The 27,663-nt window shown below is 35.2% G+C and overlaps 1 protein-coding gene and 1 long non-coding RNA gene across 2 annotated transcripts; one reads left to right on the top strand and one right to left on the bottom strand.

The window, feature by feature from the left end:
- Positions 1 to 10,246: 10,246 nt before the first annotated feature.
- Positions 10,247 to 15,276, bottom strand: LOC146538178 (alanine--glyoxylate aminotransferase 2-like). The gene is made up of 10 exons (XM_085187180.1): positions 15,072 to 15,276; positions 14,428 to 14,503; positions 14,069 to 14,187; positions 13,130 to 13,364; positions 12,735 to 12,828; positions 12,069 to 12,283; positions 11,524 to 11,743; positions 11,120 to 11,364; positions 10,864 to 11,035; positions 10,247 to 10,433 (listed from the first exon to the last, which is right to left on the bottom strand). Exons 2-10 carry the CDS (start codon positions 14,487 to 14,489, stop codon positions 10,347 to 10,349), a joined length of 1,449 nt encoding a protein of 482 aa, XP_085043306.1. The 5' UTR covers positions 14,490 to 14,503; positions 15,072 to 15,276; the 3' UTR covers positions 10,247 to 10,346.
- A 4,066-nt stretch (positions 15,277 to 19,342) lies between these two features.
- On the top strand, positions 19,343 to 20,019 carry LOC146538177 (uncharacterized). Its single transcript, XR_014878088.1, has 2 exons — positions 19,343 to 19,672; positions 19,772 to 20,019. It is a non-coding gene; the product is annotated as an uncharacterized LOC146538177 (long non-coding RNA).
- The last annotated feature ends 7,644 nt before the right edge of the window (positions 20,020 to 27,663 follow it).

Genomic DNA, 27,663 nt, shown 5'->3' with positions numbered 1-27,663 from the left:
ACGTTTGTTTATTTATTAATTTACAGTGTCATTTATTTTGGATATTTATTATTTTTGATGGAAAATTAAAGTCCAAAGCAATCTTTATTGAGCTTTATTTATTTGTTGTTTATAAAAAAAGGATTTTTTTTTTAATAATATTTGCTTAGTGTATATATAATTATTTTGTTCAAACTTATTTCATCCTATCCTATATCTTATAAAACAAAGTCGCTTTTCGTGTCTGTCTGAACTTTCTAACTCTTCTTCTTCTAAACCACCCAACGGATTTTTATGCGGTTTTCACCATTAGGTCGAGTATTTTTCAGGGAAGGTTTATATATAGTTTATTATTTGTACATTATTATGTAAATTAACATAAATACGATAAATGTGTCTAAAGTCCTACCCGTTGAGACACTTTCGCGCATGCGCTGCTTTAATGGTAAGTACTACATGAAAAAAATGTACTGGAGTATTGTTCCTCTTAATAAGATCTACAAAAAAGTCCGCGAGAGCATATTTTTATCTTTTAAGGATAACGTGTAGTGATCATATTTCTGTCTAAAAATAATAATTTCAATATATTTTTTATTGTGAGGGATATTTTTCCATAATGGTATTAATCCTTATCCTTTAAAATACTTTATTAATTTTCTACGTTAAACGAAGATAAAATTTGCTATTTAAACTATTTCGAAATTGCGAATAGTTTTAGAGAAAAACGCATTTAATTGTTGACACATCACGCCGTTGACTCATCAGCTGTGCCGACTCAAGTTTTACTTATCCCTTACTCTCAGCATATAAATAAGTATGTTAGTTACGTTGGCCATTTAATGTAGATGAACTGTCTTTTACTGTTTTTTCATTTTAATAAGTACTTTAGATGTTGTTAAAATACTTAAACATCCTTGCTGCGAAACGCGCCTCGCGACGTTTTGCTTATTTATACAAGCGCGTCATGAGCAGTCATCGGTGGTTCAGTGGTGGAATGCCCGACTGCCACGCGGGCGGCCCGGGTTCGATTCCCGGCCGATGCATTCTATTTAATTTTCCTCACAGGCAGCCACGTAGTGCCTACCCAACCGGTGTCGCTGTTTTAACAGCATTAACCACAAGCTCGAAAAAAAACCCGCCTGCCTCTATAGCAAAGAAGATTTAGATGCGTTTCACATATTGGATAATTCCAGTTAAATGTATTATTTCAGCGCGATATTGGTTTCATATTTTTTGTATTAGTTATTAGTAGGTAGGTTTTTGTTTATAATTTCTTCCGTTTAAAAATAGTCATTTAAATATATTTTAATAAGTACTTGAAAAGATTAGTAGCACAGATTTAAAATTACAGTACTAAAAAATCCTTGCTGATTAACGGTTCGCCGCCCACCACGCGTCCGTCGTGCCCCGCAACATTTTGCTTATAATAGTGGATCCGCCGCACCCGCCTGGCTTCTTTCCCCCGGGCATGGAAGGAAGGCCTGCTCAATATGCTGCTGAGGGATACCGATCTATAATCCTTCTTAGTACGGTCGCCAAGCTGTTCGAGAAGTTACTCCTCTCACTTCTTCAGTCACACATGCACCCACAAAGCGAGCAGTTTAGCGAGCGGGTATACCACTCTGGGTAAACTACGCAACAGAGAGAGAGTGTGAGCGTGCAATAGCAGTCTTCCTTGACGTAGCACGCGTATTCGACCGCGTCTGGCACCCGGGCTTACTTCATAAAGTGCTCAGAGCGGGCACCCCCCAGCACGTCGCGCATGTCTTTGCCGCTCTGCTTTGTAAGTGACAGGACATTTTGCGTGAGAGTTGAGAGTGCTAGCAGCGACCCGATCGCTGCCGTTGTCCCAGTCAGAATTTTGTCACCTGCTCTCTACGCACTATACATTGATGACATCACAATGCCCTAGCGAGTATTACTCAAAGAGGAATCCTGTAGGTCGTACGGAACCTCACCCTCCGGCGAGTGACGCAGGCACCATACTGCGTGAACACCACGCGCTACTCACCGCAACCTAAAAATGGAAACCCTAGAGGTACACATTGGTCGCCTCGCGTCCAACGTATTCCGTTGCGCCGGTGTATTGGGTCACCTGCACCTAAGGAGCAGCACTCCGCATACCCGGCCGCCCGAGGTCAGACGTCTTCTTCCGAGGGACTTTCTATCCTCCTCCAAATCCGACTCATGAGCAGTCATCTTGGTCGTTTAATCTAGGCCTTCCTCAAGAAACCGAGTGTTCAATTCCAATCCCCTCTCCTTCCATGTGTCTGCTCTAAAGCAGGTTTTCGCCTGGGACCACGGTCGGACCAACGCAACGCTCTGATGTCGTTCTGAGCTGGCCCGGAGATGGCCGAGAGAATGCTTCAATTCTGCGCCTGGCAAAGTAAATTTAGAAGTGATTGCACGTATTTTGGAGTTATCCAATAATTATAATGTATTTCCACGCGACATAGTTGGTTACATCTTTCGTTTAAGTATTTTTGTGTAAGAGAATAGTAGGTAGTCTGTTGTTTATAATTTCTTTCGTTTAAGTTTTCTGTTATTTATTTGTGTTTGTTTTAAAACAATTGGAAAATCCTTATTGAATTAGGGTTTAATTAATTTTCACATTATCTTAAGTGCTTTGCAAACATACATTATAAGAATAACTCAGTAGTTAAGGCGGGCGAAGCCGCGAGCAGGTGGCTAGTATATAATATACGTATACTACATATTATTTAGGGATCCACCAACCGAAAGGTATTCATGCAAATTAAGTTGAAATCTTGTTGGCAACACCATATGTTATACAAAAGGGATCCCTCTCAAATTCTTTTATCCCACAGCGCGATAAATGTACATTTTTTTATAGTTGGGGCTAGTAATCTAGTTCAGGTGTTCTCACGAAAATCCTTGAGGTCGCATACGTTTCCCAATTTTATTGCATATTGAGACGTACTATTTTTGTGATATATTTTCCTAACCCTAATATAAAATAACGACGTCTAAGCTTTAAAGTATTTGGTATCCAATTTTCCCAGATTCTACTATAGATAGATCCGATAGCTGGCTGGAATAGAGATGCGGTGATGGAAAGCAATACCTTACTTACGATCTTATGCGAACTAGGAATTGGGAACAAAGGGAACTTTGGATACATAGGTATCTTTACTAGAATTTAAACTTTTACTCCTTTTCTTTAGCGTCACATTGTATCCCGCATATAGCTGGGTACGCAGAGGGAACCTAGTGTCAAGACACTCCGTTTCTCACTTTTCGCCTAATTTCGAATCATTTCGTGTAAAGAGGCGGACTTCAACGCCGCGCTTTGCCTTGTTGTCAAAGCTCTGCAGATTTGAAATTATTAATAAATAATAATGGAAATCGAACCCACAATCGTCGCGTTTAGATATACATACTTGTGCCACTACGTCGCCAATGCTTAAAAATAAACATTGATCAAATGTGTTGACTCTTAGAAAAATTAAAATTCTACTTTTACCTTCTATTACTTTGTATAATAAAAATTAAAGCAAAAATTCTGCAAAATGAAGATTTTTAACGACAATGCCAACTCTTTCGTAAAGGCCCCGCGTCCGTATCATAATGAATCTGGAATTTTACAGGGGTTGCTTCCTTTTGGCTGATATCGTGGGAACGAAACGGCAAGGTGAGCTTGCATTTCCCCTTTATTCACCATCTGCCGCCAGACACTGCAATTGCATAATTCTGGTGCTTCCTTGTAACGGAGCAAAAAGTATCATTACAATGCTAGAGAGGATTGCTTCACTATAAAAGTGTTAGTGGTGTTTTTGTGTTCTACTTTTAGTGTTTTATTTTTAAAAACGGGTTTCATTATTCTGTAAGTCTTTTTTAAAATAATTTATAAATTTTTTTTTCAGCTTCCCTATATATCCCGCGTGCAGCAGGATCGACAGAAGAAACCTAGTGTTATGACAAGACAAGATATCCCTGCACGTCCCGCTGGATTCTGGAAGCATTGTGTTGAGCGGCGGAAATTAAGGCCGCGCTTTCCCTCGACACCAGAGCAAAGACATTGAAATATTATATATTTCATTTCCTCGAGTGGGGATCGAACCCACAACCTGTCGTTCGCTTGCGTTACACGCTTGTGGCTCTTGAACAATAAATGCTAGTAGCATATCTAAACCTACCCTACACTTTATTTAGTACACCTGGAACACATCGTCGCAAAGTATACGATGATCTTCTACATTGGGTTTCAAGAATAAAACGTATAAACAATAAAAAAATCCCAAAATTATAGAAAACAAAATTGAATTTCAGTTATTTATCATAAAAAGACGAGATCTATTGATATCGAATTCATCATCCCTAGAGTTATTGTAAAAGAATAATCTTAAATCTTATCTTCGAATCCGGAATATAAATGTGTAGGGGACGGCCGCTTAGAGTAATATGTCAAGTGTCGGACGCCGCCAGCTCCTTTGCGACCATCTAAATGTCACCATTCAACATACACCGACTTCCTGGTGTTGTGAAATTGTTTTGGTTTACTCGAGATTTAAGCTGTGATCTGAAATCTTGAGTGTTAATTTATGTTCTTATTAAATATCAGATTTTTTTATTTTTTCCAGTCTCGTAAGCAGAAAAAACTAGTGTTTAGTCTTGTATGGTCTTTTACTTTCAGTCCGAATACAAGACAATGGCAGAAATCAATGACGTGATTTATTATACCAGATATTTTATTTGTAGACTTGTTACGTATAAATAATTTAAATATAATCACTTCCCCTTGTGAAAATCGAATCCACAACCATCGCGTTCATTATTACGCTCTCCCATTAGGAGGAATGGCTTCGAAATTGAAGAAATTATCTAAAAATAATAATATAAATTCATTAACTCTAGTTGTTTTCATAGAAGTCACGTACATATTAGGAAAATGAATACTACATTAAAATATTTAATAATATTTTCCTTTATAATAGGGCAATAATATTACTTTTAATTCATTATCTAGGCTTAGATAATCCCACAGATAATTCTGTAATATTTAATGTTAGTATTACGGTCCCACAAATTTACATTAATCCTCTCATAGGGGCAAATGTACTGTATTCGCTATGTCGCGTGCCGCCCGCATACTGCAGTATACTCATAGTGAATCAACAATAGCTAATGCAAACGAACTATTCTGATACAATAGTCTAATAAATTGATATAATTATGATTCATTTGATTTAAAAAAAAATTCAACTTCACGCTGTATCCCGCATGTAGCGGGATAGGCAGAGGGAGGCTAATGTTAAGACACTCCGCTTCTCCCTTTCCGCCGTATTCTGGAAGCATTTCGACACCAGAGCGAAAAAATTAAAAAATATTTTTTTTCATCTTTTAGAGCGGTAATTGAATCCACACAGTCACGCGCTTGTACCCCTGCACCACGACTGACTTCGGGCCTGGACTTTCATCTAGCAATCAGAATCATGAATAAAATGTAATTAAATGCAAATATATGTTATAAATATTCATATCTGCAGGTACAACTATTGTATTATATTGTGTAATCTTGAGTTGGTTTCGTCGGGTACTAAACATAAGTTTTAATATTTTATTTAGATTTTAATCTAAGTCAGATTTCGTCGGTCGGTCGGTCTGGTCGGCATCGTAATTATATTAACATACATAATTTAAGTCTAAAATGTGATTGCGAAAACTACAGTGATAGATATTTGTCACAAAGTAAAAAAATACAAAATAAATATATAATATAATGTGCATTAATTGTGTTTATTATGATAATTATATTATTTGGGGCCAGTCGTGGCGGTAGGAGCACAAAGAATGACTGCTAACACGACTGGTTGTAGGTTCGATCCCACTCGCAGAAACGAAATATTTATTTAAATCTATATTTTCATTTCTTCGCTCTGGTGTCGCGGCAAAGCTCGGCGTTGAGTTCCACAATGGGGAACGGAGTGTATTCACAATAGGTTCTCTCTGCCTGCCCTGTTGAGTGGGGGATACAGCGTAACCCGAAAAAAATGTAATATATATTTCGTAAATAGCACAATATACCTAGATCAGTTTTAAGTGTTAAGTAAATGCCGAACGCGTCGCGTGTCGATATCATCAAAAACGACATGTATGCGGGTACCACGTGCCGAAACATGTTGATAACTTTACGAACATTAGACATTAGTACCCTCATCAAATCTTACGTCAAATAGAGGGATGGCGTCTATACATCATAATTAATTGCTTATATAAGAGAACATATTAGAATTTGCTTTACCTTGTTCTAGTGAATTATTGTCTTGTTTCGATATGCTCTGAAGCATATAGATTCTTATTTTATATATACTAATAATATTTATTTATAAAAATGTCAATAATAAACGGTTTTTTAAAGCTGTGGAATATTAACTTAATTGTACCTAATAGTAATGTTTGGGAGAACGAATACTAAATATGATGTAGTTCAACTTTCGAAATTTATATTTAAAAAATAACGAAATATCTTCTTAGTTACAAAAATATTTATAATTATTTTTCTTGTCTGTTCATAAAGGCTTACCAATTTTTTTTCTTTGCAATTTTTTTAAGGCTTAACAAAATAAAATTTCTCAATAGATTCCGTATTGTATTGTAAATCATCTTCATAGTATACAAAAAACTGTTATAAGCCTTTTACGATTTAAGCTATCTTTAAAAACTACAAATGAAATTTATACTTATTATACAAGATGTAAAATTTCTATTCCCATAACATGTATGACTAAGGTTAAACGATATTGATAAAGGGAGACAAGATGAATGTAACGGCCGACGGCAAATAGCACGTGCTGAGGCCGGCTGCACGCCTTGCACTGTCTTCAAGATAAAAAAACGTTACTTTTGTGCGTATTCAGAATTGTACTGTATGAATATTGGCCGTTATCTGTACATACTTATAATAAAATAAATTAAATAAAATCCCAATGAATAAAACATAACAAAAACTCCGTTCCCCCCTTTCTGGCAGAAGGCATTGCGTGTTGAGTGGCAAAACTCAACGCCGCGCTTTGCCTCGACACCAGAGAGATGATATGGAAATATAAACGTAAATAAATATTTCACTTCCTCGAGTGGGGATCGAACCCCAACCGTCGCGTTACAGTCACACCCTTGTGCCGCTGCGCCGCGACGCGACGTACTCCATATTTATATAATTACGTTTTTTTATAACAATTTGAGTTTCTAGAGATTTTTCCTATCAATACTCTGATAGTAGATAATAAATAAAAGTATACCTACTAATATTTCTAAAGAATAAGAAAATTAAGAAATTAATTTAAAAGCAGTTCTTTTAGTTTAGAAATAAATTATTACGTTAATTAATTAGGCATGCTGTTCGGGTGTTTTATTTTATAGGTAGGAACAAAGTTGCGTGCTGAAGTTTTTATAGAGTTCTTCCACAGACATCAGCGCACCCACACTCTTATAGGCACTGTTTTTGCTCAGTTTTTCAACTTGGAATATTAAATGAGTATCTGAAATAAAAAATATGTTGATTTAATGTTTTATTTAACACTGTTTTATAATTCTTCCCTAGATGGAATATTAGAGATAATATAAGGACAATAGAAGCAATTTAAATAAAAGAACAATTTATATAAGTTGCGCTCGCGGCTTCTTCCTTTTAAACTATATAATTATTTATATACTAATCTGAATTACTTTGGTAATTTAATAACATTATCATTTTAAAGACCATATCTATAGATGAAAATTTAAGTTTAAGCCTATTCAGTAAAATAATTATTGAGTACCAATTTTAACGAACATAATATTTTATATTGATATAACTTTCTAATTTATGAAATGATTCAAATAAATCAACCACTAAATATTAAGGGAAGTTTGCTTAAATACAATAGTGAACTGTATTTAAAATGGGCTAACCGTTTCTGAGATTAGCGTTCACAAACGCACGGACAAAAAAAATTAAATCACTAATCGAGTTCTACCATTATTTACATTAATAAAAGCCCCCAATAATAGATTTTCTCATACATCTTTCATGTATAGAAAACAATCGGTTACAGTTTTATTATGTGTAAATTTATTATACATCATATACATACATAAATTGTTTCCTATTCTTTAAATATTTTTTCATCAATTATGATTTTTTATTATTTAAATTGTTGTTGATTAAAATTCAGTATTTTTAAACAGAAACATCAAACAATATTTAGTAACAGGTAAATAATAATATTTGATTAAAACACTTTATGCAGGAATATTTCGGCAGGCAACACTGCATAAAGCATTTCTTGCACTAACATATTTTGTTTGAAAAAATGTAAAAAAGGATTAAAATATTTATTTAAATCCTAAATTAAATGTTATGGACTTACAATATAAAAATCTAAATATCATAGTGTACAAAATATAATTTTTATACAATGGCATCCCTAACACTGCTGTCAGTGTTTTTAGTTGCTGAAATTGAAATATTTGAAATGTGTACCCTGGTACATGCTTATTGCTTAGTGTGTTTTTGTTCTTTTGTTGTTTTTTTGGCTTGCTTATCCATAACAGGTAATTAGTTCGTAGTAATTAAATTACTATGTTTAATCGAAAGTATTGGAATCTAAATGTACATTTCTTATTTAATGATTTTTTAAAAATATTCGCATACCTCCCAATAAAAATATTTTTATTAACTACTACACAAAAGTTGTTTTTAGTACGATTTCTAGTTTTATATTGTCTTTATTTTTATTATTTTGATAACTTAATACAGAAATATTTTCCAGATAAATATAATGCCTGCAAAACAGAGCAAAAAAATAAAGAAATTGGCTGACTTAGTGAAGGAGTGCCGCATCTCAACTAATTCAGAGGAATCAAATGTCCCTCCTGGTATGGTTATCGCCAAAGATCATGACCAAGCTCTATTGTCTAGATGGCCTAAAGTTAAATTAAAAGTGCCTAATATTTTTTTACATAAGCCCATAGATTTTAGCCTCCATGTTCGCAAGTTGCTTTCAATTGGTATTAATTTCTATCAACCTTATCTCAATAGGTACTATACTAAAATTACTTGCCCTAGCTTTAATGATCATAAAGCTTTGATTCAGTATTTTGAAAACAAGCAATTGCCATACCACACTTTTGGCCACCCAGGCAAACGTAAATTGAAGGTAGTCATAAGAGGTATTCCAATAAATATAAATTTGGAGGAGCTGAAGAAAGAATTAAAAAGTGTTTCCATTCCTGTTATCCGAATGCATAGAATGCTTAAAGGGGATAAGAAAAGGAATACACCTCTTATTCTGGCAGTTGTACCTCATAATGATGAAGGTAAAAAGCTTTTAAAGGTAAAAAAAGTGTTGGGCTATGATATAGAGATGGAACCGCCTGAAAATAAACTAAAGCAATGCCACCGATGTCAAATGTGGGGTCACACTCAAAGGTACTGCCACGGACAAGTAAAATGTGTAAAATGTGCTGGTAGCCATCTGTCTAAGAAATGTGAGAGAGATGCTAGTAAAGAGCTTCCAAAATGTGCCAATTGTGGAAGTGCACACACAGCAAACTACAAAAAATGTCCTTGTTGTCCAGAGTCTTTAGAGCATCAGACTAGTCAGTTGATAAAGAAAAGGGTACTTTTTAGTAAGAGTGAGTTAACTCCTCCAATTCTAATCACTAAGGAAAATTGTGATTCCTTATATAAAAATATTGTTGATAAAACATCAAATTTCAATACGTTGGGGTATTAGTAGGTGTATTCTAACTCTTGTTTGATTTTGTATATTAAGTATAAATAATTAACATGCAAAAAATTTTATTTAAAAAGCATGTATGCAAGTCAGCAAGGTTTGTGATTATGCAGGTCTTGTCAAAAATTAAACTTTTCTAAAGACAATATCTTTTATTTGGTTGAATCGCAAAAAATATAATACAAATAAGTTAATATAGTTATCACATTATCTGTATATATGCAAATTTAAAAAAGTGCTCTTGTGCCTCAGAGTCTGTAGATCATTGAACCAGATACATACCAAAGAAAATTATGTTTTTACTTTTCATATGGATGTATTAAGGGTTGAACCATAATTTTAGCCACAATTGTGACTCCTTTTATAATAACTTCAATGATAAAATAAATCTCATTGTGTGTATTCAAAATCCAAATATTTTTTAAATTAATTATAAAAAAAACATACATTAGGCATATAATAATAATAAAATACACATTTAAATAAGATATGTGATTATTTCACATGGATCTTGTAATAAGTAAAAGTTCTAAAGTAAATATTATTTATTTGGTCCATACTTAAATTATTACTTATCTATATATACAAACTTATTCAATAATACTAAGGAGATTTCTTTTTATGTTACATTTACACAGCTTTCACATGTTGTTGAATACTATTTTTTAATTTTAATTCATTGCTCTCCACTCCATCACTGATAGGGGTTACCATAACCTGTAAAAAGTATAAATATAGTTTTTGAATAATATTATGATATTCTAATAATTACTATTATTTAAGAGATATAAAGTAATATTTATATCGTAATTTATTTTCAGCTACAGCGAGATGCATGGCAGAGGGTGCCTAGTGTTAATAGTTAACACCACTCCGCTCCCCATTTTACGCTTAATTTTGGCAATGCCTGTGGCGGAATTCAACGCCGCTCTTTTCCTCGACACCAAGGCGAAGAAATGAAAATTTATATTTTCTTTTCCATTCGAAAAAATGAGATATTATAAAATATCGATCGCGATAATGAGATATTATAAATCGAATCCACAACCGGTCGCGTTTACTTAAACAAATTTAATTAAATTTTATCAAAAAAATAAGTACTTTATCAAAGGAAAATTTTATGAAAAAAAAAATTTAAAATAATTACCTCTAATTTAACATTCACTGGTATAGTAGTCTCGTCTAGTTCATAAAGCACTCTGTCGAGGGTATCCACTAACCGGTCTACATCTTGAGAAGTGAATACCATGGGGGGTTTGAACTTCAGTACATTGCTATCTGGTCCGTCTCGGCTGATTAATATTTTTTCTTCCCTCATCCTGAATATTATAAGTAGAATAAGCGTAACTTTATTTTATTTTATAAAATTAATGAATTTTTCTGAGTGACGATCATTTTTTTACCTATTTACAATATGTTTGGCCTCTGCTGTAGCCGGCGTCCTAGTTTCCCTATCAGTAACCAGTTCTACTCCTACAAACAGTCCTTTGCCACGGACGTCGCCGACCAGATTATGTTTGTGTTTGAGAGCTTCACATCGCGTCAGTAGGTAACTGCCAACTCTCGCCGCGCGTTCCACAAGCCGTTCCTCTTCTATAACATCCAGGACTGCATTCGCGATTGCACAAGATACTGGGTTACCACCATACTGTAATCATATCACAGTGTCATATTACTTTAAAAGCCTAATATAATAATATTAAAATTAAGCTTAGTATTAAGATAAAGCCTGAAATTATTTGGCGAAAAGCTCCATCTTTTCTGAAATCTTATTAAATAATCAAATTGTCAGCGTAAAGAACCGTACCGTATTAAAATATTCCACACCGGTATCGGCAAAGCTTTTAGCGATTTCTTGAGTGGTGATTACTGCAGCCACCGGATGACCGTTGCCCATTGGTTTGCCCATCGTAACAATATCCGGTACTACGTCCTGGGTTTGGAAGGCCCACATATGGGAGCCCACGCGGCCAAAACCAACTTGAACTTCATCAGCGATGCAAACACCATTCGCCTCCCTGACATACCTATAACAAAAAAAAATATTTTTAGACGTAAATGTGGATTTTTTATAAAAAAGGCAGTCAAATTTCACTATTAAGTCAATTCTCTCTGCACAAGTACAGTACGGTCAACAAGTCGTGGCCGTATGTTTTAATTATTTTATTTGTCTAAAACAATATACGGTGTTAAATAAATATATATTTTTATGTTTCATATTATTTTAATTTGTATAGATAAATTTTAAATTTAAACAAATTAAGTTATACAGTTGTTATACTTACTGCGACCGATAAAAAATAATTTAAATATTTTTATAGATTTTTTTTCGATAATTTTTAAAATACTTACTCATAGACTTTTTTAAAGTAACCCTCCGGGGGAATAATTTGTCCTCCACAACTCTGTAGGCTCTCTGCTATGAAAGCACAAATACCGCCTTTTTGTGTCTTCACCTCTTCACATATCACGCCCACTTCTTTGGCGTACAATTTTCCCAATTCTTCTTCAGACGTAGAATCCTTTGGACATGTGTATTTACCCCGATATACATCAGGGACTGGTGCCTAATATGGAAATATTTTATGTTATTACTATCAGCGTGAAAATAATATTATCTTTATGAATGTTACATGTAGAAAAGGTCGTCTGTCCATATTAACTTGACGTTTAACAAGAAGCGAGTGCCTTTATGTAACAATAAAAAAATATGTCGTCGGATATAGCGTACCGTATAAACTCTCATCAAATGTTCTTACGTATCGCGAGAAAATGAAATTTTACTTGTAATAAACGCAGACATAAATTCATGTTTTGCTTATATTTTGCGTTCTATGTCAAGTTAAACAAATAATTCTCATATAAGTTAGAACTTTGTTTATTGGTAGCCCTGTAAGTAATAATTTATACATACTTATTTTATATTTTTGTTTATTAAAGATATATTGGACAAGTACTTAAAATTCTGGGTTTAAATATTCTCCTTAAACCCATTCAGATGGTACATGGCGAACTCACCACATGAACCCACTCTGGCTTCTCTGGCCCTCCTGGTAAGTTTAGTTTGTATGGAGACACATCAATCATAGACGTAAGGTGCCCATGATATGCGCTGTAACAAACAGGCGCTAGTAGCACCCTAATAACACACTATCCTATCTTTCTCATTCATTCTTCTAACTCTTTGGGAAGTATTAAAATTATATATTTCTTATAAAGTTTAATATTACGTAAATTAGTATAGGAATTATTAATTTCATACTTATAATAGATAAAATATTTTAATAGAAATAGTTCATTATATAAGCGTGTTTATCGCATAGATAAGTTACAGTTTTGTAATAAAATATTTTTATCAGAATATAATGTTATTGCTACACATTCATACATTTCATAAAAACATGGAAACTTACTGGTCGAGTGTAATGACATCCTTCTTCTTGGTATGAACTTGAGCCAATCTGAACGCCAGGTCATTCGCTTCAGATCCCGAATTAACAAAGAAACAGACGGAGAGTGATTCAGGCATAGTGTTCACGAGCCTCTCAGCGAGGATGACGAGCTCATCGTGGAGATAACGATTATTGGTTGAGATTAATGACATCTGGTTTCGACCAGCCTCTACTACATGGGGATGACAATGTCCAACTGAAAAGATAAATTAAGTTAAAAATTTTGTAGGTAGTTAATTCTTTGTGGTGCAGACTGCGGCCAACACGCAGTGCGTAGCAGGTATATTTTTTCAGGTAGCTTAGGCCTAAATATAAAGTTTTTCGAAATATTTGCTTATTAACTCAAAATAATACTCCATTATTCTATTTTTGTAACTATATCATTAAATAAAATTAAGTATGTATCTAGTGTACAAATACAGTATAGATAAGAATGACCTTGTTTATATGCATTATGTTTAGTTTGTTCTCTATACAAAGAAATAATTTATTTACCTATATAAAAAATATGCAAATTTATAGTCAACGCCCGATAAGAGACAATTGTATTTTATTATTTACTTAATTTTTTAAATATTCCGCTTCACTCTGATTCTTGCATGTAGAAATACGTTGAATTCTAAAGCCATTGCCTTGACAGCAAAGCGAAATAATTAAAATATTAAATATTTCATATCCTCGAGTGGGAATCGAATCCACAAACTGCCGCGTTTACAGTCACACACTTGTGCCTCTGCGCCATGACTGGCCTCTATTTTTATATAAATTTATATTTTTAATCTATCTATTATATATAAGAAAATTGTTTTTCTTAAACACGAATATATCTCTTCAAAGTTAAAGTCCAGGTCTTCCCCCAGAAAATATGTCGAGAATTCTAGATACACTAATGATACTGACCGTGGGCAACATTGTTGATGCAGTCGAGGTACCTTTCGCCCGTCTCGTCATACATAAATTGGGCGACACCTCGTACTATTTTCAATGGAGACGAACGGAAAAACAACTGACAGGCGGCGCTGAAACAAATTTACTGTTTCAAATCTCCACCCAGCTTCTGTACTGAAGCGGAACAGGCAATTAATACTGATAGACCTGCCTTGATAAATGTTAGCGTTCCTTTATTTATAGCCTTTTGTAAAGAACTGAACGAGTCACCAAATCAATTATTATGGCAGCCACGTTAACGACTATAAAGTCGACTCGAATGGATCGACTTGACTGAGTTATTGAAATGGAATAAATTTATTTATACTTACCCAATGTGTTTTTCTCGTAGTTTAATTGTTTCTGATTTGGGCATTGATTGTAAATACGCCATTTTCCAAATCGATTCTGTAATGAATAGCGATTTATAGGTAGAAGTAAAGAATACTATATTTATTAAATTTTATTACGCCTATTGCCCCCTCTGTCTCTGTCTACATATTGAAGAAAAGGCAGAGGGAGCCTTGTGTTAAGACACTACTCCCCACCTTACGTTACTCAACGCCGCGCTTTTTTCTCTTCATCGAGTGGAAATCGAACCCACGATCTGTATCGTTTACAATTAACGCTTATGTCACCACGCCATGACTGGCCTCACTGTACAAAACTAATACTTTTAAACAAAACTAATACTAATTTATTTTGACTATAATATTCGTAAAAGTATTGAGACCGTCTGGCGCACTAGCATAAGCCTGTGACCGTAAACGCGATGGTTGTGAGTTCGATAAGACATTAAGTATAATTAACTGCTTTTCATAACAAGGCAAAATGCGGTGTTAAGTTCTGCGGCTCAACACGCAATGTCTCGAAAATTCGGCGGAAAATGGAGAGAGAACTAGGTCCTACCCCTCCTGCGTGCCTGCCTACAGCGTGAAGCTAAAAAAAAGTAAAATAAAGCTAAATTTATTCTTACCTTTCGATTATAAATAGAAAACGGTATTCAAATACAGTAACTAAAGTAAGGTCGCGCTAAATTTTGCGATATGATAATATGTAATAATACTAAATACGATATATAGCCACGTGCGGCGCTCGAGCAAGTAATGCTGTCTTAGAATTGAAAACTAGTGATTATATAGAGACAGGCGGCGGCGCGCACGCCCTCGCCGCGGCCAATGGGAACGCGTACATGTGCGAGACGTCGCCGGCCACGCGGGCGCTGCCGCAGCACCATGTACGCGGTGCATGCTCTTTAAGGAGAAGACCTATCTTATTGACGTCAGCATTATCTAAAAAAATATATATTTTTACATTTGTATGATAAGTTTGCTTGATAAAAAAAATATATAATAAAGACATTTTGTATATGTAAAAATACAAGTTTTGCTTATCATAATAAGTAAATTGAGGCAAATTAATCTAGATATAGTAATGTGTCTAATGTTGTTCATAAATTTGGTATGCATATATTATAAACCTAATATAAATATTCAAAAATGTTTATGTATATAGTAAAATCTTAGGCAGATTAGGCATTTTAATTATTTATAAATTTAAGCACGCGTTATCTGCGGTAATAATAGATTACAAAAATATTAAAACCGAGGCATCATTATCAATATTTTATGTATAAATAACACTACTTAATAAATAATTTATGAACTGTGACCGAGTGATACCTACATATATTTGAGAATCTATGTCACTATCAAAAAACCTAATCAAAAGGCTTTATTTAGGTAAGCGATTGACACAATCCACTTAAGGACAAGTAGTCTCAGCATAATTATCTATAATATGATAATAGACGCTACAATGGTATAACACAAAGCCGCTAATATATTCATATAAATATGTATGTATAAATATAATTTATACTTTGTTTACACCTAAAAGTGTACTATAACATTTTTAGGCGGCTTCATTTGTGGTTTAAAACATTTTTTAAGGTTTCCTCAAAAGAAAAACAGAAATCTTATAGGATAACTTTGTTATCCGTATGTCCGTCTGTCAAGATCTTATAGCTTTATCTCACCATCAGGTCGAGGTATCAAGCCGAATATCCAGGCCTACGGTCCCTTGGAGCACAGAAAAAAATTAAGCTAATTAAAAATATAAATAAAAATTAACCTAAGAGGGTACTCTGTCCCTGAATAAATACTAGCACTATGTGGCTGGCTGCCTGTGAGGAAGGGCGCCCCCTGCGGGACTCGAACCTCGGCTTGAAGCCGTCGAGCGGACTGGGAATAAAAGGTATAATGAAGCTGTTAGTATACACGATAGTGAAGAAAAACAAGCAAAGTAGGAATAAAAGATACGAGAATATTATTATTTTATGTTACAATATTTTATATTAACATATAATTAATGGATAGGAGAACCTTTTCTGTGATAGAATAAACGAGGAAATATTGTGCATTCATAATAAATATCCGTATTTGTAATTACTGTTTTTCCTATATACATATTATAACTAAGTAATAACTAAACAATAGCACATTATTTGTATACTGTAAATTATATTAAATTGTTTATTTTCACTCGACGAAAACATTATATACTAAATAATTATGCAACATATTAATTAAAATACGAATATACAAATGATATCTAATAATAAAACAATTGAAGTTTTGCAATCGAGATAATTTAATCTAATAATATCATGACCTATGCTTATAATTATCTTATCTGAGTACTTATAAAGAAACATTTAAATACATTCTATTAGTTGATGGCTGTTTTCCTGATCTATTTATATAATGTCCTCTAGTAGATATGCGAGGGGCGTCGGAAAATCAAAATGACCTTAACGATGTCTTAGTAGTACATACCTGTGATACCTGTTGCATATTAGTTTTTTCATATACGTCTTCCACATTATAAATAGAAATAATATTGTGACGTTAAGTTAGATGATGTCCCTGTTTTCCGCTTTAAGAGAGACGTTTCTGAGGTTGTTTTAAAGATCAAATTTTTCGATTCCCATTCGCGGGAATGAAATACTTATTTAAATTTATATTTTCATTCTTTGCTCGGGGTATCGATGCAAAGTGCGGCGTTGAGTTTCGCTTCTTAACACGCTATGCTTTCAGATTTCGGCGGAGAGGGGGGAACGAAGTGTCTTAACATTAGGTACCCTTCTGTGTGGGGGATATAGCGTGACGCTATTTTTACAATTTCTCTCCATCTAATTCATATTCATATACAATTTTGATAGAAAACCACAAAAAAAATCTTAGATTATATGACTATCCTACAATATCAGGGCCAATATTTATGTACCTCGCACGCTCTACGATATTGCTGGTAACATGTGTAAAAAAAAATGTACATTGCGTGTTGTGTTCCAAAACTGTGGTCGTTCTACATGAATCATATTTTGTAACACCCTCTATATATAGGGTAGGTATATGTGTTCGAAGTTTTTGGCATTTGCCCAACAGAGGCACTGCTATGATTTTTCGATTTTGCTATTTTTTTTGTTTTGATTATGTATAGTACCTTCCTATATTTGATAATTTAGAGTTTGAACGTTTAAGTATTTTTTAAATATATTATTAATTTAAATAGATATTCGTACTTCATCTTGAACCAGACAAAATGTTAAACGTAATTAAGTTAAGACATTTGTGTCACGATTTCTAGTCTACAATTCACTTATATATTTTATGATTTTCAAATGTATATACATATACAAGTAGGTAAGTCCGTATGTCCTTAGCAATGCACTATGCTGTAACTATTAGGCAGTACTTCAAATAATCAAATTTCCCAGCGGATCCTCCATATAGAGCGCTGGCTCATCTTAGGGAATTGATTCTATACATAAACTAAGCTATATCTACTATACAGAATACTTTAGCTACTGCAATATAACTAAGTAAAAACTTCACTCTGTTTGTTTGTTTTCACTCTGTATCCTGTTATGTTGCCGGGTAGACAGAGGGAGCCTAGTGATAAGACACTCCGCTCAGTTTCAGCCGAGTTGTATTAGAGATATTGTGTGTTGAGTGGCGGAACTCAACACTGCGCTTTGTCTCGACACCAGTGCGATGAAATGAGAATATTAAATATTTCATTCTCATTATTTTCCTGAATGTGCCCTGCGCCATGAGTGGCATCCGATAAAATATGTTTTCATATAGTTTATTGCCACAAACTAGTAGTAAGTACGTCAGTGATGTTTATCAAATAATAGATTTAATCAGTAAGTACAATAAACATTTGTTGACGTGCGATGCACGCGCTATTCGCGATGCCATATCACTTGACAATTAAAGTTATATAGGGGAATTGTGCTTAAGATGACATACTTTTTGTTTGAAGACAAATATTTCAAATAAATAAAGTCATCTGAGAACAGCATATTGCGTATACTATTATATATTTCATAATCAACGAAATTATTTTAGTTTCAGAACAATCATCTTTCAAACATCATAAAAACAAACAAAAATCGCACTTAGGTCGATCAGTGTAAGACGATATATCTACAGGGTAAAATGACATACTTAGTATGTGGCATAAAAACGCCATCATTATTTGTCGAGCATAGTTCACAAATAAATAGTTTCTTCTTTGCTGGGGGGCTTTTATAAAGTATTAAGTCCAGATTCATGTTGCAAATTTTATGAGGTGGGATTCCGTTATCAGTCACTTCCTTTTCCAAAAGGGAAATAAGCTTCGTCACTTGCGGCTATTGAATGCCCTTGTTTTAGCAGCCTTATCCATGTCTTCTTGTGACCAATATATATTCGTTTGTAATTGCCAGGCATTTTGTAGGTAAAGCAAAAAAATATATCGATTCTATTTATAAGGGTAAGATAGTATGCCATCTTATACTCACGTTATGTATGTCATCTTACCCAATAGATATATGAATTTAATTTTAACCGTTGTGACGAAAGTTTATAGGTTAGGATGCGCTTTTAGCGTAAGTTGTGTCATATAATATTCCTATTTTACATTTATAATTAGTTCAAATAGAAAATTTTTATCTTACATGTCTTTTTACCATCAAGCAAAAGCGAAAGAAAAATTTGTTGCAATTGAAATTAACGAAAACATAAATTACTTGCCCATCTGCATTCATTTGCACCCATACTGAATTTAAGCACTAGCTGCATCTACAGACACTCTCTAAAACGTCACAAGATCGCACTTAGCGCTAATAGTTTCATCAATATTGGTAGTGTGTCATCTTATCATAGTATGCCATCTTGAGCACAATTCCCCTACATACGACCGAGTAAATAAATCAATACACGTACAATTTTGCACTGATTTTCCTTTTATTTACTTATATATAAATATTAAGCATATTTATTAAAAATAATTTTAGTGGTATCATATTATATAAGATATCGTTGTCAGTGTAGTATCGTTTTTAGGTATATTTGTAGATAAGTTAAATACTCGATTGTGTAGTAGAAATACAGTCCGTTCGATTTCCGCAAGCCGAGGTTCGAGTTCCGCAGGGGATGCCCTTACCGCCGTCGACATCCTCATAAGCACCCACATAGTGGTTACAAATTTTTCGAGGACAGAGAACCCTCTTCTTACTGAGTCGCTGTAAGTGTAGTAGAACGGAGAATCGAATAATATTAATATTATATATATATATATAGGTACTACACCTACTGAAATATTACACCTATTATTTTTTTTCAGGGTTCCGCTGTATCCCGCAGCAGTGTAGGCAAAGAGAACCTAGTGAAGACACAGAAGACGCCTAGAAGCCTAGATAGGTTGAAAATTGTAAACAGTTAATTTCCTCGAATGGTAATCGAACCCACAATCCGTCGCTTTTACAGTCACACGTTTGGGCCCGGGCGCAACGACTGGCCTCACCTCACTTATCATCTTAGTACAAATAACTCTACTATAGCCGATACCAAATAAAGTCAAATCTTAAAATAGATATCTAATCTATTATTGTTTACGTACCTTAAATGACGGAATGGAAACTTTTGTTTGTATTTAAGGTTTTGATAAGCTTGCAGAATTTTTCATCTCTTCTATTATATACAATAAGTAATAACGAAAATTTTATACTTACCTCTCTCCTACCAGAGGCCAGTCGTGGTGCAGGGGCACAAGTATGTGTTTATTTAAATTTATATTTTCATTTATTCGCTCTGGTGTCGAGTCGAGGCAAAACGCGGCGTTGATCGCCGTTCTCCGTGAGAATGCTGCTGAAGGAAATGGAGAATGAAGTGTCTTAACACTTGGTTCCATGTGGCTACCATGCTGCGTGCGGGATACAGCGTGAAGCTGATTTAATTTTTTAAAAATTATATACCTACCATACTGAGTACTGAGAGTGACGCGCGCGCTTCCGATGTGAGAGCACGTCGCTTTGCTCCCATTTTGTCAATATGGCGTCGTCTAATATAGTTAAGTGTAACAACTGCAATGTAGTTATCTCCGAAATATTAGCTTTCATTCAAAACAAAGTGGACATTATGGATGAAGAAAGTATTGTGCGTATTTGCGTCTCATCCTTCTCTTCAACGGATATAGAAAGTGCAAAGTGTTTGTTGTTCGAATCTATAAAAACGACAAAGCGAAAAATTAACAGGAAGAGAAGTGGTCGAACTAATCGGGATATATACGATATAATTGCGCTGCTCAAAGAGATTGACCCTGATGAGACCCCGATTTTTGTTGCAAAGGAACTGCATAAACTACCTCCTGTGACCTTTGATCACCTAGATGCAACAAGGCTGCTAAAGGACATCATTTTAATGCAGAGAGAAATAAAAACACTGCAAGAAACATGCTTAACGATAGACCGTTTTGATGATATTAAGTGTGAACTGCAAGGCATTAAAAAACTATCAGTTGATACAACATGTGACCGTTACGTAAATAAAAAGCGTGGCGGTAGTGGTGTGACAAATAGTTATTTTATGGATAGCGGGCCTACCGGCCTACCGCATTTTACAGAAATAAATACAACGCTGATAGGTGGAGACCGCTTAAACAAAAGTAAATCACCTGACAGAGACGACCTTAGCTCGTCCTTGTCGCACACTGACGCCGTTCGGCAATCCGTGTCACTCGTTCAAACGCTTAACGAAAAGGAAGATGCACTCACAGGGGCCTCCGTCATCGCGGATTCGAACAATGATATACAAGCTCGTAGGCAAGATAACCTCAACAAGGAGGTACGACCGTGTATATATGACGGCCTCAGTGACGCGGCCGTAAGCGCAGGGGTGCGTCAACCGCGACTTTTGTCGGCTAAAGCGACGGAGACGGATACATTAGCGGACATTGTAGGAGTTGGCGGCCAGTGGAAGAAAGAGAAGCGAAATCACGAGTGGGAATTAGTACAAAGAAAAAGACATAGAAATCGTTTTAATACAGTTGAAGGTAAAGCTACAACCAGCCCTAGCGAAAGATTTAAGGCTGCGAATATAAAAATTTCGTTATTTATAAACAACGTATCGAAAGAAACTACGGAAAGCGACATATCAAATTATATCTTTGATAGAACGCAGGTTACAGCTATTCCTTTTAAAATAAATGTAAAGACGCCTAGAGAATACAACGCGTATAAAATCGAGGTACCGAAACCCAAGGTAGCCCTTTTTCTTAAGGATAACTTTTGGCCGGAGGGTGTTACTTTCCGAAAATTTATTGATTTTAAGAAGAAAATAGATGAAGGACGCACCAATAAATAATAGTAACAGGGAAACTTGCACCCGTATGGTAACATTCAATTGTAAGTCGATTAAAAGATCTATAGACGGAGTGAGAATGTTATGTCGGAGTGCGGATATTGTCGCCCTGCAGGAGACTTGGTTATTTCCCCATGACCTGCCTTTCCTGGGGACGGTGGATGGAGATTTCGGCAGTACGGGAACATCAGCTATTGACACTAGTGCTGGCCTTATCGCGGGACGACCTTTCGGAGGAGTGGCGCTTCTGTGGAGATCTAGTGTTTTTCCGTGTGTGTCTGTGGTGGAGTGTTCGAATCCTCGCATATGTGCTATTAAGATATCCCTTAGCAACAAATCCGTTGTTGTGTGTAGTGTATATATGCCTACGGATGGTCGCGAAAATCTGGCGGAATTCACGGACTGTCTTAGTGCGCTTAGTGCAATTATTGACGAGTGTGCTGTGGAGTCAGTTTTTATGCTGGGTGATTATAATGCCCACCCGTGCGAGTTGTTTTACGGTGAGTTAGAAAACTTTTGTTCAGAACAGTCATGGATTTGTGCGGATATACGCAAGTTACAAACTGTACCGCAGTCTTTTACGTTTGTTAGTGAAGCACATGGTAGTAAGAGATGGTTGGATCACTGTGTGGTTACCGAGGCAGCGTGGCAATGTATCAGTAGCATTTCTATTATATATGACATGTATTGGTCTGATCATCTTCCGCTTACCATTAATTGTAATTTAAATTTAACTTTAGGAAAAGTAAATGTCAACAAAATTGTTATTAATAAAATTAAGTGGGGATATAGAAACGAAGAGCAAATTGATTGTTATTTTAATATTTGTAACGATCAGTTAAAACATGTTATTCTCCCAAGTGAGTGTGAAAACTGTTTTGAAAAGTTTTGTCATAATAAAAGTCATAGATCTATTATTGATAAATTGTATGACACTTTGATATCTATATTGTCTAATGCAGCTACAGTATCTTATGACATTAAGGGTGATAACTCGAGTGCTCGTTCTCCAGACAGGCTGAGAGGTTGGAATATACATGTAAATAATGCGCATCGGGAAGCCAGGTCTAAGTTTCTCATGTGGGTTTGGTATGGCAAGCCCAATAGTGGTACTCTGTACAATGATATGGTAAAGAGTCGTAAAATCTTTAAAAGTAGACTGAAATGGTGCCAAAATCATCAAGAACAAATAAAGATGGATGCGCTTGCCTCTCATCACAGTAAGGGTGATTTTAGTAAATTTTGGAAATTCACTAATAAATTAAGCTCTAGACCTGGGTTGCCGGCGGTCATAGACGGCGTAGGTGAGCCCCAAATTATAGCGAACCTTTTTAAGAATCAGTTTACTGTACAGTCTTCACAGAAATTGTCAGTTAGGGTGCCTGATGCTGAGATTAATTTAAAAGACATTAACACTTCTGTAAATACTAAAATGGTTACTAAAATTATACAGTCAATGACTAGAGGCAAATCACCTGGCCACGATAGTCTCAGCATCGAGCACCTCCAGCACGCGGGGCCTCGCCTTGCAGAGTTGATAGCGCTTCTTTTTAACTTGTGTATAGTACATTCATACTTACCTCCGAATTTGATGAGAACGGTTGTGGTACCGATAGTCAAAAATAAAACAGGAGATTCGGCTAGCAGTTCGAATTATAGGCCTATTTCTTTAGCAACAATAATAGCTAAGATACTCGACAGTGTGCTTAGCGCTCAGTTAGACTGTTATCTTCATATTCACGAACTGCAATTTGGATTTAGACCTCAGTTATCCACGGAAAGTGCAATTCTGAGTTTGAAGCATGCTGTCAGGTATTACTCAGATAGAAACACACCTGTATATGCCTGTTTCTGTGATCTGTCGAAAGCTTTCGACCTAGTCATATATAATATCTTGTGGGGAAAGTTACAGCAGGTGGGAATGCCTACTGAACTAATTTTATTGTTTAAATATTGGTATAATAATCAACTAAATTTTGTTAAATGGGCAAACGAGTACTCGGATCCGTATAGGTTAGAATGTGGGGTGAGACAGGGAGGGTTGAGCTCCCCTAAGCTTTTTAACCTCTATGTCAATGCGCTGATAGAGGGACTCAGCGGCATGAATGTCGGATGTCATATCGGTGGTGTTTCTTTTAATAATATTAGTTACGCGGATGACATGGTGCTGCTGGCTCCCTCTGTCAGTGCTATTAGGAAGATGCTGGCTTTCTGTGAGTCATATGCTGAAGTGCATGGATTGGTGTACAATAGTAAGAAGAGTGAATATCTAGTCTTTAAGTCTGGAAACAAAGTACCGGAAAATGTGCCTTCAATTAAGCTCAATGGGAAAAATCTTGCTAGAGTACACCAATTCAAGTATCTAGGCCACATTGTCACAGAAGACCTAAGAGATGACCTAGATATTGAGCGAGAGCGCAGGGCGTTGTCGATCAGGGCGAACATGTTGGCTCGCAGATTTGCTCGTTGCTCAACTGCAGTGAAGATCACGCTTTTTAAAGCCTACTGCACTTCCTTTTATACGAGCAGTCTGTGGGTCAACTATACTCAGAGGTCGTACAGCGCGTTGCGTGTTCAATACAATAACGCCTTCAGGGCATTGCTGGGGCTGCCGCGGTACTGTAGCGCCTCGAGTATGTTCGCGCACGCAGGGGTCGACAGTTTCCCGGCCATTCTCCGAAAGAAAGCAAGCTCTCTTTTAAGGCGAGTGCGCGGCAGCCGCAACAGTGTCCTGAAGGCTATCGCCGACAGCGGGGACTGTCCGCTGATCCGGCACATGTGTGACATTACAATGTCACTATTAGTTATTAAGTACTAACACTATATATTAAGTTTTATTGTATTATTACTAACATATATGGATCGTGTGTTGTCCGAACAATAAACATTTTTATTTTTATTTTTATTTATTTTTATACTTATTCTACACGCATCAATTCGTGCGTTCTTGTCATTTCAATGATAACATCGAAAGGATATAAATCCTCAGCGTATTCTTATTACTATTTTCAACGATCATCATCATAAATAGATATTACAACAATATCAAAAAAAATCTGGACGAAAGGACATACATATATGAACATACATAAGCACCTAATTTCTATTTATCAAAGACAAAGAAATGAAAATGCGGTGGCGGATGTGCGACGGTTGTCGGCTCGTCCACAACCCCGCATACCTAATGACACCACCGCCGGGGACCCTCGTACGTGACCAGCCGGCTCTGAAATCTTCAGAAATATGAACGTTTCAGCGGGCAAGCCACTTCGCTATTCCGGACGGAAACGCTTTAGAACCACTTGGTATGTCGTAATTTGACAGCCGAAGTAAGTTAAGAATTAAATAGATATAAATCCTGGTAGGTCATTATTTATTTAAAATATATTATTAAAAAAAAATATAAAAAGGTTTTTAATAAATAAAATAAAATATTTCTAGGCAGATTGACAGACGAATTCGTTCTCATTACATATTTATTAAAATATGTAAAAATAGAAGTGTATGTTATTGCTTCGTAACAAAATAATGTTATTTTAAGATATATTGATATTAATAAACATAAACTATAATTGACGCAAATGGCCTAGCTTAAGTCAGTACTTAAAAAAACAACTAATTTTATTTTCGCAAAGCAACTGATATAGGTTAATAAACCTTAATTTATTAAATACTAGCGACCCTCTTGCGGCTTCGCCCGCTTTAACTACTGGATTATTCATGTAATGTATGTTTGCAAAGCACTTAAAATAATGTGAAAATTAATTAAACCCTAATGCAACCCGCATTTTTGTAGTTTCAATAAGGATTTTCCAATTGTTTTACACAGCAAGGATTTTTTAGTAGGTACCGTAATTTTAAATCTGTGCTACTAATCTTTTCAAGTACTTATTAAAATATATTTAAATGACTATTTTTAGATAGTTAAATGACTATTTTTAAACGGAAGAAATTATAAACAAAAACCTACCTACTAATAACTACTACAAAAAATGTATCGCGTATATAAACCAAATATATCGCGCTTAAATAATACATTCAACTCCAATTATCCAATACGTGCAAACGCTTCTAACTAAATCTTCGTTGCTATAGAGGCAGCCGGGTTTTTTTTTTCGAGCTTGTGGTTAATGCTGAAGGGGGTATTCTGTCCCTGATGAAAAGCACGCACGACGTGGCTGCCTGTGAGGAAAATTAAATAGAATGCATGGGCCGGGAATCGAACCCGGGCCGCCCGCGTGGCAGGCGAGCATTCTACCACTGAACCACCGATGCGTGTAAGGCAAGCGGGCACGGCGGACGCATGGCGAGTGGCGAGCCGTTTCGCAGCAAGGATTTTTTTGATATTGTAACAACTTCTAAAGTACTTATTAAAATGAAAAACAGTAAAAGACAGTTTTGGTCTACATTAAATGGCCAACGTAACTAATGTACTTATTTATATGCTGAGAGTAAGGGATAAGTGAAACTTGAGTAACATACAGCTGATGTGTCAACGGCGGGATGTGTCAACAATTAAATGCGTTTTTCTGCAAAACTATTCGCAATTTCGAAATATTGTAAAAAGCAAATTTTATCTTCGTTTAACGTAGAAAATTAATAAAGTATTTTAAAGGATAAGGATTAATACCATTATGGAAAAATATTCCTCACAATAAAAAATATATTTAAATTATTATTTTTAGACAGAAAAATGTTCACTACACGTTATTCTTAAAAGGTACGAATATGCTCTCGCGGACTTTTTTGTAGATCTTATTAAGAGGAACAATACTCCAGTACATTTTTTTCATATATTACTTACCATTAGAGCAGCGCATGCGCGAAAGTGTCTCAACGGGTAGGACTTTATACACATTTATCGTATTTATGTTAATTTACATAAGAATGTACAAATAATAAACTATATATAAACCTTCTACGAAAAACATTCGACTTAATGGTGAAGACCGCATCAAAATCCGTTGGGTGGTTTAGAAGAAGAAGAGTTAGAAACAACAGACAGACACGAAAAGCGACTTTGTTTTATAAGATATAGGATAGGATGCTAAATATAAATATTATGTTTTTACTTATTAACTTTAGGGAAGGTACTATTTTTTCTAGATTTTTTATTTCCTTATTCACGAGAGAATATATTATTTAGGTAGGTATTCCGGTACTATCGTGATGAGGTAGTGATGTAGGTAATTGGCCATTAGGTCCTTTTGACGATCGCTTGAACTACATATAAATTATTTAGAATTTAGATAAAAAAACATACCTGAAAATCAGTTTATATTCTCTTCTTTTCTTTAGAATATATCTAACAAAGTTACAATTATGAAACTAATTAATTAGGACTTTTAAAGAGTCCTATTAAAATATAATATTAAGTACATGACATAATTTGTAAGGTAATTTTTGCAACACTGCAAAAAATACCTTATACCATTTAAGGAATATAGGTAAAATGTTATCTCGAGATAAAGCAGCCACTATCGACTTTATTACAGTGCATGGCCCGCACGTGCTTTCTTATCTTGAGATGTGTAAAGGGGCCGAAAGTATAGTAAGGATTTAAGTACCTAAGTCGTTTACTAATACCAACATCAAATATAGGTATCATTTTTGTTTACATAGTGTAATACTTTAAGCAAATATGACTCCAGCCATCGTACAGGGACACAAGTGTGTGACTGTAACGCGACAGGTTGTGGGTTCGATTTCCATTCGTGGAAATTAAATATTTAATATTTCCTTTCTATGCTCTGGTGTCCTGTCCTGTGATTTCCGCAACATAACACACAATATCTCCAGAATTCGGCGAAAAATAAGGAGTCTCTAGTGTACAATTTGCGAGGCATAAGCTAAGATTTGCATATATTTGTATACACG

The sequence above is a fragment of the Heliconius melpomene genome, chromosome 6 (genome assembly GCF_056956725.1).
Source record: "Heliconius melpomene rosina isolate 202511_hmr_F chromosome 6, ASM5695672v1, whole genome shotgun sequence".
Classification (NCBI taxonomy): domain Eukaryota; kingdom Metazoa; phylum Arthropoda; class Insecta; order Lepidoptera; family Nymphalidae; genus Heliconius; species Heliconius melpomene.
Note: the sequence above shows the minus strand (reverse complement) of the source record. Positions and strands in the feature narration are given on the sequence as shown.

What these genes read in the sequence shown, in the direction of transcription:
- LOC146538178 (XM_085187180.1), bottom strand. Translation starts at nt 14,489, where the DNA reads ATGGCGTATTTACAATCAATGCCCAAATCAGAAACAATTAAACTACGA. An exon ending in CATCAACAATGTTGCCCACG is followed by an intron (nt 13,365 to 14,068) that starts GTCAGTATCATT and finishes TTATCTTTTCAG; the next exon opens with TTGGACATTGTCATCCCCAT. An exon ending in AGCCAGAGTGGGTTCATGTG is followed by an intron (nt 12,284 to 12,734) that starts GTGAGTTCGCCA and finishes TTTCCATATTAG; the next exon opens with GCACCAGTCCCTGATGTATA.